The 17364-nt window shown below is 36.6% G+C and overlaps 1 protein-coding gene across 1 annotated transcript in view; it reads left to right on the top strand.

The window, feature by feature from the left end:
* The window catches only part of LOC150110418 (S-adenosylmethionine synthase-like), a 61079-nt gene that overhangs the window by 33014 nt on the left and 10701 nt on the right, over window positions 1-17364 (top strand). Inside the window, exons 5-8 of the mRNA XM_090393622.1 lie at window positions 75-218; window positions 3649-3867; window positions 8001-8183; window positions 14668-14801. Coding sequence (XP_090249748.1) covers window positions 75-218; window positions 3649-3867; window positions 8001-8183; window positions 14668-14801 — 680 coding nt within the window. The remainder of the gene's footprint in view (window positions 1-74; window positions 219-3648; window positions 3868-8000; window positions 8184-14667; window positions 14802-17364) is intronic.

Genomic DNA, 17364 nt, shown 5'->3' with positions numbered 1-17364 from the left:
AATTAAAAATGTTAAATATCTGTGGAATTAGTATTATGAAACTAACTGAAGGTATAAATTATTTACTATTCTAGGGACTGATGTTTGGCTATGCGACTGACGAAACAACAGAAGCGATGCCACTGACTGTGATTTTAGCCCACAAGCTCAATTCAAAGTTGTCTGAGCTGAGAAGAAACGGAACCTTTTGGTGGGCAAGGCCAGACACTAAAAGTCAGGTAAGTATATGGATAAAAAGCGTCATCCACCCTTGGAAATACTATTTTATTTATGATCTATAGTGGTTAGTTGGTTGTGAACGGTCGAAGAGGCTATGAGATCAATGCTGTTAATTGCTTGTGTTCTCGTGGGCTAGTTTTCAACTAATCAACAACAAAATATAGCCCCACCTCTGAGTTTCTAGAGGTGGGAGGCTATATTTTTCGTTTGAGGCAAACCAGCTATACAAAGCTTAAACATCTGACAGTAAGGAATTCTTCTAAGAGGTTTATTTAGTTCAGGCGAACTGAAATATTTGAGAATATATCCAACCCAAAATTATTCTAACCCTACTATAAAATCCAAAAAAGATTTGTAGTTACAACAAAACTGTTCTTGATAGAGAATATTGACCTATTAGTAATGAGAAGAAATGTCAGTTCTCAGTGACCTATTAGGGGTCTTCAAACCACGTAACTACTGTTTCCTAGCATTATGTCCATGTGGTTGGTGTGCAGTGTGCAGTAGTTTGTGATATTTTAAACAATAAATAAAAATCGCGATTTAACAGATTTTGTTCGTAATATCAGCACTTGCTGATGTCCTTCTGAGTGTAGGCATCAAAAGAGAAGTTGCTGGAATACAAACAGTAACCATGTTTTTGGAATTCGAATATCAAATGATCTTATATGCATCAAAACAATTAATCGACAAATGCATTCGAATGCAAGAAATTAAATGATATCTAAACTGGTCAGACATTCCCGATAACAAGACAAACAATAATCGAAATTATACCTATATTCTTGTTTCTTTTAGCTATAATAGCCAAGCCAAGCCAAGTGCTACTTATGTCATCAACTGGAAAAAGGTATTTGATCGGGTGAATTACGAATACATTTTAATTACAATGTACAGAAATAGCGACACGAAGTTTATGAAGTATCGGGTAGTCGATTGCTGAAGAAGGTAATGGAGAATGCTGTCTTCTAATATCATTTGACAATGCATAGTCACAATATCCTATATAGAGCTCGTTGCAACACAGAGATATCCCTTGATGAGTGTTTATTCGCATTGTGATGGCTACTTCTGGCACAATAATGCTCCACGCCGTAGCACAAACAGTGCAAGAGTAGTTTCAGGAAAATTAGTACCGGTAACTTCGTTTTTTCGGGCAATGGAGTACATCCATGACGAGATCTGAACTTCCACTAAATATTTGTGGGATAATAATAAAAAGAGCCGGCTTGCTTGGTTTTAATTATATTGAAACAACTTAAGATTAAGGCCAATGAATATCTGGTGTGTGTGTGTGTGTGTGTGTGTGTGTGTGTGTGTGTGTGTGTGTGTGTGTGTGTGTGTGTGTGTGTGTGTGTGTGTGTGTGTGTTCCCCTGTCAGTTTGTCTGCTTTTGCAGGATGCAAAGACAGAGCATCTGAGAGGAAACATCCAACCCTGCCACAGCCATATGAGGACGGCAAACTCACTTTCAACTGAAAAGTCTTGAATATTCATTTCGTCCCGGACTGAATTTGAGCCTTTTTTTTAATTTTTTTATGCCACTTCAACTAAATGGTTATTGTCTTATCATCCTCGTGCCGACGCATTAACTACAACTGAAAAATGCTATTTTCATTTTTTTCTTGCAGAATGAGTCTTTTTTTTTTTTTTTTGACTTAACGCCAGAATAAAGTGCAATGATTTTAAAAGATAACTGAGGTAAGTGCAGCACGATGTTAGGAAGATGTTCTTAATAATATAGTATTCTAATATAAAGTTGTTTTCAACAGCCATAGTTCTTTTGGGCTGAGAGGAGAAGGGCTCTTATCAATAACCCTTCTTTTTAAAATTCCAACTTATGAGCAGGTTGTGTTTAATGATATTATAAGAGACGTTTTGCGACTTTTTAAGGTCGATATTACTACTTAATTAGCGCCATTCAATGTGCCTTACAAGCAATAAATGATTTGATGGCAAACAAGAAAAAGGAATGGCAAAAGTGTGTTAACGGAATGCAAAGGTAAAGAATAATTATACGTGCTAGTACTAGAAGACCAGTTGGAAGACCAAAAATATGGTGGAAAGATGGATTTCAACAAACAATTTTGTAAATGTTCTCAGACTAAGGCGGAAGCTAAAAAAGAAGAATATTCAGCAATAATTAATAGTTTGTGTGTTAAAATCTCGTTTTATTGTATATACATCGTTGGATGGCTAAATGTATTCCTACCAACAAAATTAAATTCAAATAACATATTTTGTTATTGTCGAGTATCATGTAAAAACAAAAATATGTCTATTTGAAACAAAAGAATACAGCGTATCACTGGGTTGCAATGTGGTACTTGTATGTCAGTTGGGTATTCAACACATATATTACAAATTTTCATATGAAGCTTTTTATTTGAAATGCGACCAGCTCACTTTATGAAACAAAAGGAATGCAAAGTATTAGCGAATTTATCAGTGCAGTCTTAGTGAAATGCTTAGCTAAAATCAAATATCGTGATTAAATATATACGAGGTGCTACCCAAAAGTTCGAGGAATATCATCTTAAGGGAAAAAATATATATATTACTTACTCTAACTACTGGATTCTACCGTCTCCTTCAAAGTAGTCCTCCTTGGGCATGTATATACAACGACCCCAGCGCTTTTTCCGTAATTCCATGCATCCTTGGAATCTTCAAGTGTGACTGTGTTGAACAGCTTCTGCCTGAATCTCCTCATTCGTATCAAGACGACGCCCTTTCAATCGGAATTGCATCTTGGGAAACAAGAAAAAAGTTGCAGAGAGCGAGATCAAGCGAATAGGGGAGGATGGGGAATGACTTGTGTTATTGGAAGCCAGGTACTGTCGAACAACGAGTAATGTGTGGACGACATTTTGCTTACGATATCACAAACATTATGAATAGTTTGCTCACGATCTGCAAGGGTAGCCTCGCACACATTTGCAATGCAACTTGTAGTCATTGACAGACGTTTGTCCGTCCTTGAAGCGTTTGTATCACAAAAAACGGTTTGCTTTGGTTCATAGAATTATCACCAAACGCTTCTTCCTTCCTCGAGCATTCGTAGGGTTTCAGCAGCAGATTTTTTTTTGCTTCTTAAAATCCGCATTTTCAGTTGGAGAAGAAAATCACCGAACCACTAAAACACTACTTTAAAAAAACGCACGTAACCCAATAACACAGTCTCTCAGCTTGCCAGCTGTTGGCATACTGATTCAAAAAGGTTCTGTTCGTCCCTTATAGCGGCGGGAGGCTGTACTACAATCGGTTCAGGCGAGCTATTAAAACCCCGAGCTCATGGGTGGCACTTCGTATATAATTTCTAAATTTTGCAAAATTAACAAAACTGCAGCAGTTGACTAAATATTTCATTCCAATAATTCATTGTCAGTACAATTATCAAGTAAGCAATAATGTTTGTGACAATTTTCAGGTAACCTGTGAATATTATTTTGATCATGGTGCTGCCATCCCACTGAGAGTCCATACTGTTGTGATATCGACACAACATTCAGAATTGATAAGTGTAGAAGAAGTAAGGAAAGAAGTAATGGAACATGTTGTAAAAGCAGTAATTCCAAATAAATACCTCGACGATGAAACAATTTATCACCTGAACCCATGTGGAAAATTCACTGCTGGCGGACCAAGTGTGAGTGTTAAAAATTTAATGCTGGCTTATTATTTGTTCATTATTTAATTATTCCACTCATTTAAGCATTCAAATCGTTTACGTAATTGAAATTTAATAGTTATTATTTTATTTTTATTTATTTTTTGTGCGCTATTGAAATGATCAGTAGTTTCACTAGATCCCAGAGAGTGTACAACTATAAATAAAGAAATAAATAGTCCTAACTTTTGGAAACTGGAGGTGCAATAGCCAATCTCCACCTTTAATTAATCTCAGATAACTAGTGCTGAGACTATTAGCAATTTTAATTGGCATCCGGGGAAAGAGATTATGTCAGAAAGCTGCCGCCATCTCGCATATATCGTTGTCTGAAATAGTGCGAGTTATACAGTCAATTTTTCTTGAGTTGCAGGATGAAAAATCCGAGTTTCAGAGAGAAAAACCCTTACTCACCTGCGCCAGAGATCGACTGTCTTGGCATCTGGTTAATTCTGGTTGCTGAACTTGGAAAAAGTTCAGCAACTAGAATCGAACTTAGAATGACATTTCATTGGACTGTCTAGCACTAGTGATACAAATGTCATTTCCACAAGGTTACACAGGCCTGGGTGTACACAAAATAAATATACGCACTAATATAAGTTGTTTTAATATTATTATTGATGTAGTAAAATTATTATTATTATTTTTTGCTAAATAAATGGAGATAATAAAGAAAACTGTTTTAAAACACGTATTATAAGCAGAAGTGGTGGAACAAAATTAAGAGATGAGAAATAAAGTTAGTATCAGGAAATGTGAAATGTGAAAAGGGAAAAGCGAATTTCCTGGAGGATCTCAGTACTACACAAGATCTCATGTGTAGCTCAGTGTATGTGGCGTTTGCACATCAAAGCGCTTGACCCCACGAAGCAAGACTTTGTTTCGAAGCTAGTCGACGACTAGAGGATATTTTGCTAAGCTTTTTTCGACCGGTTCCCGAGTTAGTCGATCAGCCACATCTTCTTCCACATTATCAGCCATTGAAAGATTGCAACCGTTTGGTAAACTTTTCTCCACAGCTTATTTAGCTCATGATAATGTTATCCTATTTACCTGACTGAGATATTTTCCATTCTATCATCATCCTTAGCTTAATTACAATATCCACACCTCCTAATATTATTCTGCATACTTATCTCTGAACTTGTCCCTTAGTTTTACCATTTCTCGAAATTCGTGCAACTAAATCTTGCCTCAAGAAATGTTTCTTTTTACAGATTAAAAAGATACAAGGAAACGGAAAACTTCAGCAATAAACATGTGTAATCTTTGTTATTTGACCTTGTTTAGTGTTACAGTGCTCTTACCTTTCCTACTTCCTAGTCTTGCAAATATTCTTCGCAGCATTTGTCTGCTACCACCCCAAGACAGATGTAAATCATACAAAAGAAAATGATAAAATAAAAATAAAATTAATAATATAGCAGAATGATATAAGAGCGTGATCAGCCGTGAGTTTCCCATGCATGGTCTCCTCGTTCACTTGATCTGACCCCTTCTGACTTCTTACTCTGGGAATGAAAAAAAAAATACAGGGTTAATTGGGATCATCCTGATAATTTACCAGCCCTATGTTGCTTTTCTCCTTATACACAGATAGAAAGAGGAAAAAAACATTACATCTTCGTTCGGTACATTATACAGCGTCCCTGATGGTGAATTTTGAAACTATTTTTTTTTTTTATCAGATATAGCTTCCGCATGCCTCACAACGTAATTGTTAAGTTTTATATATATTTATTGTTGATGGCATCATTAAAATTTAAAGCATCTATATAATGATAATAAAGCAAAGTTTCTTTAGAAATTCCAGAGCTCGCCTTGTGATCCTAAAAACCCACCTATCCTCTTCAAATCCTGTGGTACATGAGATTCATTTTCTCTAGTTACCCTTTTGACAACTCATTCTGTTCTGTCTAGCAATATTAATCATGCCTCGTTCTTTTTCTGTCATTCTTTTCCAAGTTAGTTTAGCCCCTTCCTCCATGATCCATGTCATCTACCATTTCTCTTCTATCGAATCTCAGTACATGGCCAATCAATTTCCATCTGAGTCTTATTATTCCACTGGCAATACTCTTGTGCTTTGTCTGTTTATATAACTAATAATTTATAAACTTTCCCAGATATATTTTATTAAAAAAAATATTAGAAACTGTTTAATTTGGTCAGTTTACATGTCTGTGATCCATATAATAATATAGCTTCACATTACTATAGATTTTATTTTGATTCGAATATATATTGTAGATGATTTCCATATATATTTTATTCAGTATTACAAAAGCAGTATTTGATTTCGTCAATCTTCATTGTTGTATCGTTGTCATAATGAGGATGGACCTCATTATCAATATCAGTTCCTACATATGTAAAATTCTTAACTACTTCAACAGTATGTTAGCTGATTTTAATTTCTTTCTAGCACTTGTTAAGAGCTTTTTGTTTTAGTCATATTCAAGTCCACCTTTTTATAGCTATCTTTACAATCTTTTGACTTTGCTTATCTGCATGATCTAGATCTTTCAAGCAGTGATTTGTATGCTGTTGTCTAAAATTTGTTTCATAGCACATATGTGCTCTTTATACCGTGTACTTATGCTATCCAACTTATCTAATCATTTTAAAGATTTCTCAATGGACGGCTTATTATTTATTAGTTAGTATTTTTTGTTTATTTTACTGGTTTCTTATATTCTGGTTTAAGTAAACAGAAATATAACCATAAATAAATAAATAAAAGAAGCTATCTCCATATTAATTTATATGATGACAGACTAAGAATTTAAAGATTTATTCAATGCTGCATAAACAAACTATTTTTAATCCTGTGTACATTTCTTTTTTTTTTATCTCGAACATAACCACTTTTATGTTCGAGTCTAATGACATTAAGATATTCACATGCATAGAAATATTGATTGTGCTATGTTACTTGTTGAAAATCACATGGTATGCCATAAAATTCGAGTTATAATACTGTACACCCAACTGTACATTTCTAGTGTGTTCCAGATACAAGTAATAATTTTTAAATAAATCACATAGCTTTATTAGCGAGTAAACGCTGTCAACATGATAAATAAAATAATGCATAAAACATTTTTATCTTTATTTTATTTCATTATTTCGAGTCAACATCTATTAGGTTAGTTAATGCCTACCTACTGCCTGTTTGCGGTGAGCATCGGCACATTTCATAACTGTCAACTGTTCTGATAGGGATATAGCACTGACGTCACGAGGGCATTTTATTGAAATTAAAATAAATTTCAAGTATTAATTTATAAATTCACAGTTTATTCATAAAATGTGCTAACTGAAATTAACACATTGAAATATTCTGAGTTCGGATGCCCTTTGGTTATTATGATTATTACGCAACACCCACAAGGATCCATTGTGGGAGGGTACTCAACTCCACTAGATGCAACTCACCGTCTCCATTACTTAATTCTCCAAACTACATACAACGGTACTACCACCACTATCAATACGCAACGCCCTCTACTGCCCACCACTATCGATAGTAAATTGGCCAGTTTGTCTCTACATGGGATGAAAAATCCGATTTTTTTCAAGATAAAAGAACCCTGCTACCATCATAAGAGATCAGCTAACTCACCTTCAATTAAAAAAGCCCATATAAAGATTCCTTTCGTAATGACAAGAATCGAATGACCCATAGTTCTTCCAATTTATTATTATTATTATGTGACACCTCCAGGGAGTCCAAAGACTCATCGAGGGAGAGTGTGCCAGCAGCATCGAACGATTGAACTCATTCCAACTACTAACCGCGCTCAAACTTGCTTAACTTTTTGCGTGAGTCATTAGTAGCAGAGGCTCTACCAATCGACCAGCCTTTGCTAAGCGCTTATGATTGATAGTCTTGGTCAGCCAGATAGCTAAGGTGAAGATTGACTGGCTATTAATCTTCGTAAAGGTTAATTAGTTCCAATATATCTTGTATACTCTCTTTTAATAAAAGGAATAATTTATTTAATTTATGCGGGTATTTTGAGTTTTCCCTTTATTTCCACTTATACGTTATAACATGTCTACGTAACTTATTAATACCTGCACAATGTTCGTTGTGTCCTATTTAGGCTGATGCTGGGCTAACAGGTAGAAAAATCATCGTGGACACATATGGAGGATGGGGTGCCCATGGCGGTGGAGCATTTTCTGGTAAAGATCCTACTAAGGTAGACAGATCAGCAGCGTATGCTGCCAGATGGGTTGCAATGTCATTAGTGAAAGCAGACCTTTGCAAGAGATGTTTAGTACAGGTAACTATTTTTTTCCCCCTCAATTTCAGAATTTTTAGTATATTTTGATATTTTTTTCGACTTTCTGAGTAAAACATTGAATAACGAAATGCTAGAGGATATCAGTTGCAAAAGGAATGTAGATATGTATGAGAGTTGAACGATCTGCGTTCTTTCTTAAATACAATTCTTACTTCCAATCATTGTTTCTGTAAGTACGTGTGTTCTTACTGAAAAGCAGTAAGAACACACGTACATACGTGTGTGTGTGTGTGTGTGTGTGTGTGTGTGTGTGTGTGAATTACACACACACACACACACACACACACACACACACACACACACACACACACACACACACACACACACACACACACACACACATTACATCAAGTTTTATAGAAAAGTGTCAGTTTTCTCCCCTCCCCCCACTTCCTCAAACTCAGGTTTTCATTTTACAAAACAGCCAGAAGAATATAAGAAAATTTTGGATGCATATACCGGTTTCATGGTCTTAGTTGCTTTGGCCATAATTCCAATCTGATCCGGACTGGTTTGATACTATGTAAATATTTTAACATTAAAAAAAAAAAAAATGGCCATGACAGGTAGTTCATATTCCTACCAATACCAATGGAATGAAGAAAAACTACAACATTTCAGCAGAGCTTGACTAGTGTAGAAACCTGACTAGATATCTATGATAATTTTGGTGTTTTCAGATTTACAAACATGTTAAGTTTGCCAAGATTCTTCAGATGTCTTCTGGCGAAAAAATATCAATGAGACATGCAACGTGTTGTTTTTTTTTGGTATGGTCATAAATTAGTTAGACCAAGTCACAAATCACTTTTCTATGCTGTCCATATTAATAGAAGAGTAAACCATCAAAGACCGAATTCTTCCATCATTCAATTCCATAATTAAATTTACATTACTAGCTTTCTAATCACCGTTTGCTTCCAAATTAATTTATTTGCAATTCTCCAATATTGTTAGATATTGGTTTTATCTTCTAAGGCAGGGGTTCCCAAACTTTTTCAACCACGTACCACTCTACATTACCGAGCTTAGTTTATGTACCACAATGGGTTTCAACTTCCCCGGGGGGGGGGGGAGGATCATAATTTGACAATTTGAAGGTTTATGGGTATAAAGGCGGTTGGCGCAACGCTGCTTCCTCACCATGTTTATCTAGTTATCTGGACCGAAATGACGACATTAATTTGAAAATAATGGATGAAATATGATTGTGAATGCTACTTGTTGAGTCTTGAGCTTCGGCAGTTCTCGTGATTTAACACAGGGCATTGTAAAAGTTGATCAGGAAGCAACGTTTAGTTTAAGTTTCTATAACAATGTGACACCTCTAACTTCTATGGCTGGATGGATATCAGGCCCTTGTGTTTTTATACCTTAATCGGTATTTTGTTTTTTAATTGTTTACAGAAAGAAAGTTTTGAACACTTGGCTCGCCCTAATTAGGGCTGTGTAGAAATATTTCAATCTGTGATCAGGATCGTCTTTGGGTTCACATTTCCATCTCTCTTTTTCATCGTAATCTGATGACTTACGAATGAGAAGGTTGGGATGGAGTGATGCTTGAGCAAAGTACTTCGTTGCTATCTGGAGTAGAAACGTGGGTATATCTGACAGATTTCTGTCTTGGTGGAGGATAGCGTTCCTCACAAACAACGGGGCATCGAAGATCATTCGGAGGCATTTGGTTTGGATTATTTGTTATCTTTTGATGTTGCTAGGGAAGGTGTGGCTCCACGCTGGTGAACCGTAGGTTAGTATAGGTCTAATGATTGTTTTGTATATTCTTAGTTTATTTTCTGGACTGACTTTGCTTCTACGGTTGAGTAGAAGGTAGAATTGAGCTATTGCTGAGTTTGCTTTGTTGTAGGCATGAGAGATGTGGGAGTTGAAGCTGAGATGATTATCTAGTTTGATTCCCAGGTATTTTACTTCTTTTTTCCATGGGATATCAGTGTCGAACATCGTGACTGATCTGTGGTGGGCTGCTTTCCTTCTTGTAAACACTATGGCCGTGTTCTTGTCGGCGTTGACATCTATCCTCCATTTCCGTAACCATTCTTCAAGATTCGTTGCTGCGTTTTGAAGTCTTTGTGTGGCTAGGTATGGTCTGAGTGATCTGGTCAGAATCGCCATATCATCTGCATAGAAAGCCATGGTGATTGATGCTGTGCTTGGGACGTCAGAGATAAAAATGTTGAAGAGTAGCGGTGATAATAGGGAGCCTTGCGGGACACCTGCTGTTATACTTCTTGTAGCGGATCTGAGTCCACGGAGTTTCACTTGAAATTTTCGATCTTTCAGGTAAGAATCTATGATTTAGATGAGGTTTATTAAGTATTTTGCAGTTATTTTGTGGATGAGGCCTTTGTGCCACACTTTATTGAAGGCCTTCGCCACATCCAAGAAAATTGCACCTGTATGTTGTTTCCAATTAAATCCGATAGTTATATATTCTATAAGTCTGTGGATTTGTTGAGTTGTGCAGTGACCGGTTCGAAAACCAAATCGTTCTTTTGAGATTAGGTCTAGATTGTCCGTTTCGATTTGAAGGCGTTTTAGTATTACTTTTTCAGCAATTTTCCCAAGGCCTGACAAGAGGCTGATAGGTCTGTAATTCTGGGGGAACTGAGGTGTTTTCCTCGGTTTGTGCATGAGGATTATATCAGCCTGCTTCCAGCGAGTGGGGGAGTAGTTGAGTCTTAGCATCGCATTGATGATTGCCACTAGATGCATTATTGTTTTGTGAGGGAGTGCTTTTATGGTTTTGTTTGAAATCTGATCAGGACCTGGTGCTTTTCTGTTGTTGAGGTTCTTGATGATTTTGTGTATTTCCTTTGGCGTAATATAATTTGTGTTGTCACAGCTGGTGGTATGATGAAGTGCATAGCGTACTTGCCTGTGGATTTTTTCAATTAAGCGCAAGTCCGCATGAGTGTAGTTTGGTTGAAATTGCAGTTCCAGGGTGTCTGCAAAGGCTTCTGCTTTTTCATCGTCTCGGTAGACTATGCCTTTTTCCTCCATGGATTGGTTGTATGTTGGTAATCGCTGCGAACAATGTGACAGCAATGCAGCTGTATTATTAATGTAACTTTTGAAAGCACGTTCTAGTTGAGGCGTTTGCACCCTTGTAGTGAGTTAAGAATTAATAAAAGCGATTTATTTTTTGTGGAATGTGAATCTTGTTAATCTAATTGTGTCGAATTAGTTATTCAAGTTGACTGGCAACTTCATTGTGTTCATTGCTTGTGTTGCGGCCATGTTTCGTCAGGCATTCATGGACGTCATGTAAATGACATTTAAAATAAATGAATAACTTCAACCTTGACTTCCTGTCGCATTTTATTTTATTTTTGTATATTACGTTATACAGGCAGCCCTCAATTTACTCCCTACTTTCGTTCCTGAAAAAACGGGCGTAAACCGAACCCAATTTTAATGGGAGGTGCAAAGTTATGTTCCGTGCAGTCAAAAAAATATGCACATGAAGTATGTGTAACATTATTATATTTAAAGCTTTGATAATACATATATATATATATATATTTGTTAAAATAAAATTATTAATAACGAAAACAAAACAAAATTATATACAAAAAATATGAAACTTCGAAAAGATATTACATATTTCTATGTTGAAGTTCCTGATTTCGGATCACCTGTATTTTTTTGAAAAAGTATCCGGTGTTAGCTGCCTAGATTTTATTTTTCTTTCTTTAAATCGGCCGTTTTGATATCTCTCAGAGGACCTTCTTCGTTTTCTTTCTCTTCCTTTGGGTGTTGACTTACCTGTTCGGATAATTCTTTTAGGTCTTCATTGGAAAGCAGTTTATCATAGCTACCTAAGACTTCTGTCACATCTTCAGCTTCAATATCGTCCAATCCCACCTCTCACGCAAGCTTGGTAACTTCAATAACATTCTCCTCTTGCTCTAATTCCTCGAAGTCGTGCATAAATGCTGGAAGAAGTTTTCGCCATGCTCCTTTTAAACACTTTGCTGACACTTCGTTCCAAGCTGCCTTGATGTTGTTAATGCCCTTCAAAATATTTGAAGATTGATATAATCCCCTGGTCTATCAGTTGCAAAAGCACTGTTGTGTGTGGGGACGTAAACAACCTTGACATCCAATGGTGTTCTTATTTCAGCAAGGTTTTGAGGATGTTCAGTGGCATTATCCAAGAGAAGCAATGCCTTGGGTGGCAAATCATTTTCTTCACAGAAGTGAAGTACGGTAGGAGAAAAATAATTTGTGTACCAATCTATAAAAACGTCTTGTGTAATCCAAGCTTTCTTGTTCCATTTCCAATAGACTGGCAGCATGGCTTTTAGATTCTTGAAGGCGTGTGATGTCTGGGAATGATACACCAACATTGGTTTAAGCTTCAAAGTTTAGAGACATTTGCACCCAACAAAAGTATGTCTATCTTTTGTAGCTTTAAAACCTGGAGCGGAATGTTCTTCACGGGAAATGAAGGCGCATGATGGAATTTTTTCCAGTAGAGCACACTCTCATCAACATTAAAAATGAGATCAGGAGGATAACTTCCTTATTCTACAGTCTTGAAATTCTTTAGGAAAGGCAGCCGCTGCAGCAACATCTGCACTTGTCACCTCACCACAATTCGACACTATGGCACTTACTTTGAGACTTAAATCTCATGAACCAACCTTTGCTTCCTAAAAATGTTTCTTCGCCTCCATCTGTCTTTTTAAGATCCTCAAAAATTGTTTTTGCTTTCTCAGTTATAACAGCCTGCATCAGAGGAATGTCTTTATGATTCAAAACATCCACCCATAATGATAATTTTTCCATTTTTTCATGGAGTTTATCCCTGCTATAACTTACATATTTTGCATTTAGTACTGCCGTAGATTGTTGCGCAGACTGTTTTATTCTATCTGCATTTTTCAGAATTGTAGTAACAATCGATGTAGGTAAGTTCATACTTCTACAGATATTAGCATGTGTCTGCCCATCTTCCATTCTTCATCCACCTTGTTTTCAAGTGCGATTGATTTCTGCGCCTTCTTAACACCAAGTTCTGCTAACTTTTCTGCACCTCTTTTATCAGACATGGTATGTAATTACGTACTTTATCAATTTAAATACGTATATAAAAAAAAAAACAAATAGAACAATTTGGTAGATTCAACAGTAAAACTAGGTTTGATACATATACGTCGTGGTAGCTCTGTAAACACCCAAACGTCGTTTCTCAGTCAGACCACACTACAGTAAGAAAGCGATTCACAATAATGCCAGATGCGCACAGGCATCCGGCATTATTGTGAATCGGCATAAATTGAACAGTCGTAAACCGAGGGCAACCTGTATTTTCTACCAACGACCTCGTACCACTGAGCAGCAGCTCGCCTATCACCTGTGGTAAGCGTACCGTACTTTGTGAACCCCTGTTGTAAGCATTACTATCTATCTATCGATCTCTCTCTCACTCTCTCGACTAAGTCTTCTTCTTCTTCTTGGTCTTTGTCCTGCCATCAAACACATTTTGATAACAATTCCTTGCCTATTCTGTTTAATTGATCATATACCATAAATTAGTTCTACTGACAATTCTTTTATAATAAATAAAAGTTTCAATTTTCTTCTAACATCATCCTTTTAAATGATTCTTGCCATTTGTTCACTCTCTAATTTTTCTCAGAACTCTTATATCTTGTGGTCTATAGTTTGATCAACTGTTTCATTTCTAACACAACTTTCAGATCCATCAGTTAAAACTGATTGGAACACTGTCATGTGCACCACTAGTTTAAGAGTTCTGGCCAATTTCTCCTTATTCCGTACGAAATTTATTCAACCAGCTTTCCACCTTAAAGAACTGCTTATTTTTTTATCTTCCATATTTAATTTATCATCTTCACTAAAAACTGTGCATAATAGCTGAAATGTTTTACGTTCTACAGATTCTCAACAGAATGCAAATCACGTTTTCCATGTTGCTGTCTATTTTCATGCAAAATATTTTTAAGTTATGCAATTTAGCATAAATTGCATAACTTAAAAATCGATGTTAGTTAAAATTGGTTTAGCTGAATATGATTGTTTTTGTGCTTACTCAAAGAGATAACTCATTAATAATAAGTAGGAAATTGATGTGTATTTTTCAGATGGCATTTTGAAATGCATTACTTTTATTTTTTTCTAATCAATATGCTCGTTGGACAATCGATGAATAGTGTCTAAATGGAAATGTTGCTATCAATTAAATATATCTTAAGACTTTAAAGGCGAAAGTTCCTTTCCGTGTTTTTTTTATTATGACACAAAATGGTCTCTAAGGCCCAATCCCAGGAGGCCATTCTACATTACACAATGTACCTACTGTGATATAAGAGAAGCAGGAAGAATGATCTGACTTTGTCATAGGCAATAGTGTGAGCTCAATTAGGTTAAAAGAAAATGTAATTTGCTACCCTTATTTCTTTTGTTTCCATAACAGCTGTCATACGCCATTGGAATTGCTGAACCCTTATCAGTAGCAATATTTTCCTATGGAACTTCAACAAAATCTCAGAAAGAATTACTGCAGATTGTAAAGAATAACTTCGATCTTCGGCCAGGAAAAATTATTAAGTAAGTTATATGTTTAATTTCTGATTATCTTTATTCTTAGAATTATTATTAAATGACACTTCCAAAGACTCATCGTGGGAGAACACACTACTCCATTACACATTAGTTCAAATACATGCATTTGTACATAACCTTGTAACGTGCGTGATGGTGATGCTACATCTGCATTAGAAAAATCACTACAGGTTAGATTCTGATCAACCAGAGGAACTTTTCCAAACTTTTTTTTTCAGCAGATTTCAGACATTTTGGCACAGACTAATTTATTCATCCTTCCTTCACATGAAGAAACTCAAGTTTTTAATCGCTCAACAATTTAGGGAAAAACCAAACTGAAGAACGCATTCATAAATAAATCTTCTAATATTTCCAAACTGAGTATGAAGTGCTGGCAGCCGGTTGTTTCCAACAACAGGTTAGCTCACCACTATCAATGATTTCACAGGCTTCAGGAGACAGTGTATGACAGACATTGCTGTGTTGTGGTTTTACTCTAACAGGTATAATGTCTGAAATAGTAAGTCTTACCAGTTTTGAGCTGCTTGGTTAAAAACCTCAAGTTTCTGGGACAGAAAAAAAAATCTTGCATCTGCCTTTAAAGAGTGACTAATTTGGTAGCCAGCTTGGAAAAATAAAGCCAGCTAGTTGGCAGAAAGTCTGTTGTTATGGAACAAATATCATTCATGCACAGCTACACAGAACACAAATTTAGGGTTGGGAGTGTCTCATCTACCACCAGCAAAAGAATGCACTCAAATTTAGCAAATGAATATTAAGTAAAGACCAACTGTATATCAGTTAAAAAAAAAAGGGGGGGGGGAGTGCTCCTTATGGAAAGCAAAAGGATGTTAGAGTGTTTATGTTTTATGATTACGGATAATATTTGAATATGTGAACTGCATGGTAAAGGTAAAACGGAAAATACAATTAAGCCACTATGCAGTTCAATAACCACCCTCAACAATTTTTCACTTTCACATAAAATTTTCTAAAATGCAAAGTGAACTTGTCCATAAGTTACACATTATGTTAATGAGGAGGAGGGTTGTGCACACAGGAGCAGGCCAACAACTGCAGTTGGAGAGATGTCTTTCACAGTCTTGAAAGCATGTGACACAAATGAATCACTCAAATGTTCCCTCTAATAAACGTTTCCACTATAATATCCTTCACATTCTACAAAATAAAGCAAGTTGCAAGTTAGCCAGCCTGGTTTGCCATGGTTACATCTGCCCTCATACCACTTAAGAGACCTGAAAAAGTTCTATGTTTAATCTGTAGAGCAGATTTTATGGAGTATCAAAACCTCAGTCCACCCACAGTAATATCATGATCAAGCTGTATACTCTGCTTGGAAATAAGTCAACAGACACCATAGTATGAGGAACAAACAACCATGGCGCCCACCTTAATAAGATAAGACTTCCTTTTGAAATGACTGCAGCAATGCTACAGGACACTTCCCACAAGCGTACGATAGCAAGCAATGGGAATTTTGAACCATTCTTCCTGTAGGCATGCAATGAGGTTCTGGAGTGTTGTGTGTGTGTGTGTGTGTGTGTGTGTATATTGGCATCCCTTGATCTCATCCTACACTCAAGTTCATCACACAGATGTTCAGTAGGGTTGAAATCAGGGTTACATGGAGGCCATCAAGTGTGATGACATTCATGTCCACAATCTACGAATTTACAGCAGCAGCCTTATACCATGCATTGTACTGATGAAAGAGACAATGGTCAGTTCTGTAGAACAGCCAAAATGTAGGAAGCACTGCATTGGCCAGAATGCTCAGATACCTCTCGGAGTTCAGTGTTCATAGCATCACATAACGCACCCTAGTAAGAGACGTTCACCGGACATCTGCCACACCCATACCCGTCAATCTCTTCGGTAGAAGGTGTAGCACGATTCGACGATCCATAACACTTCAAGCTTCCACGTCCCGCTGTACACGCTCTTTGCACCACGAAAGGTGACGCTGCATGTTGGCTTGGGTAATGTGGAGCTTGCATATTGCGGTCCTACCATGGAAACCCATGTTATGAGCCTTCATTATGTTTTTGTGCAAATTCGTGTTCCAGTCGATGCCCGGAACTCCACATTCAAAATATTGGGCGACGAATGGCTGTTTTCACAAACTATCCATCGTAGTGGCCTACGGTCACGTTTGGCGAGTGTGGTGGGTCATCTACTGCAGGTAGCACTTGCAATTGACTCCTGCACTTCCATCTCAGTATGGTGTTACTGATTGTTGATGAGAGGGTGGTCCAATTTGTCAGTAATTTGCTGAACAGGCAGACCTGTTACATGGCATCCTATTACAATTGCTCTTTCAAACTCTGTCACTATCCTTCTCTCAGCCATTTTATAGAGTTTCACTGACTTGGGAGCATCATTCCTCCAAATTATACCAGCTAAAAACACGTGACTCGTTACATGAGCAAGGTACATTGTGTCTTGTGTGTGTACACATCATAAAAAATTCCTCATACATTTCTATTTTTCACAATAATACGATAAATACATATATCTATTAATCTTATATTATTCCATTTAGATA

Source organism: Typopeltis vanoorti, chromosome 1 (genome assembly GCF_054136105.1).
Source record: "Typopeltis vanoorti isolate ZY-2024b chromosome 1, IOZ_Tvanoo_1.0, whole genome shotgun sequence".
In the NCBI taxonomy this organism is placed as follows: Eukaryota; Metazoa; Arthropoda; class Arachnida; order Uropygi; family Thelyphonidae; genus Typopeltis; species Typopeltis vanoorti.
Note: the sequence above shows the minus strand (reverse complement) of the source record. Positions and strands in the feature narration are given on the sequence as shown.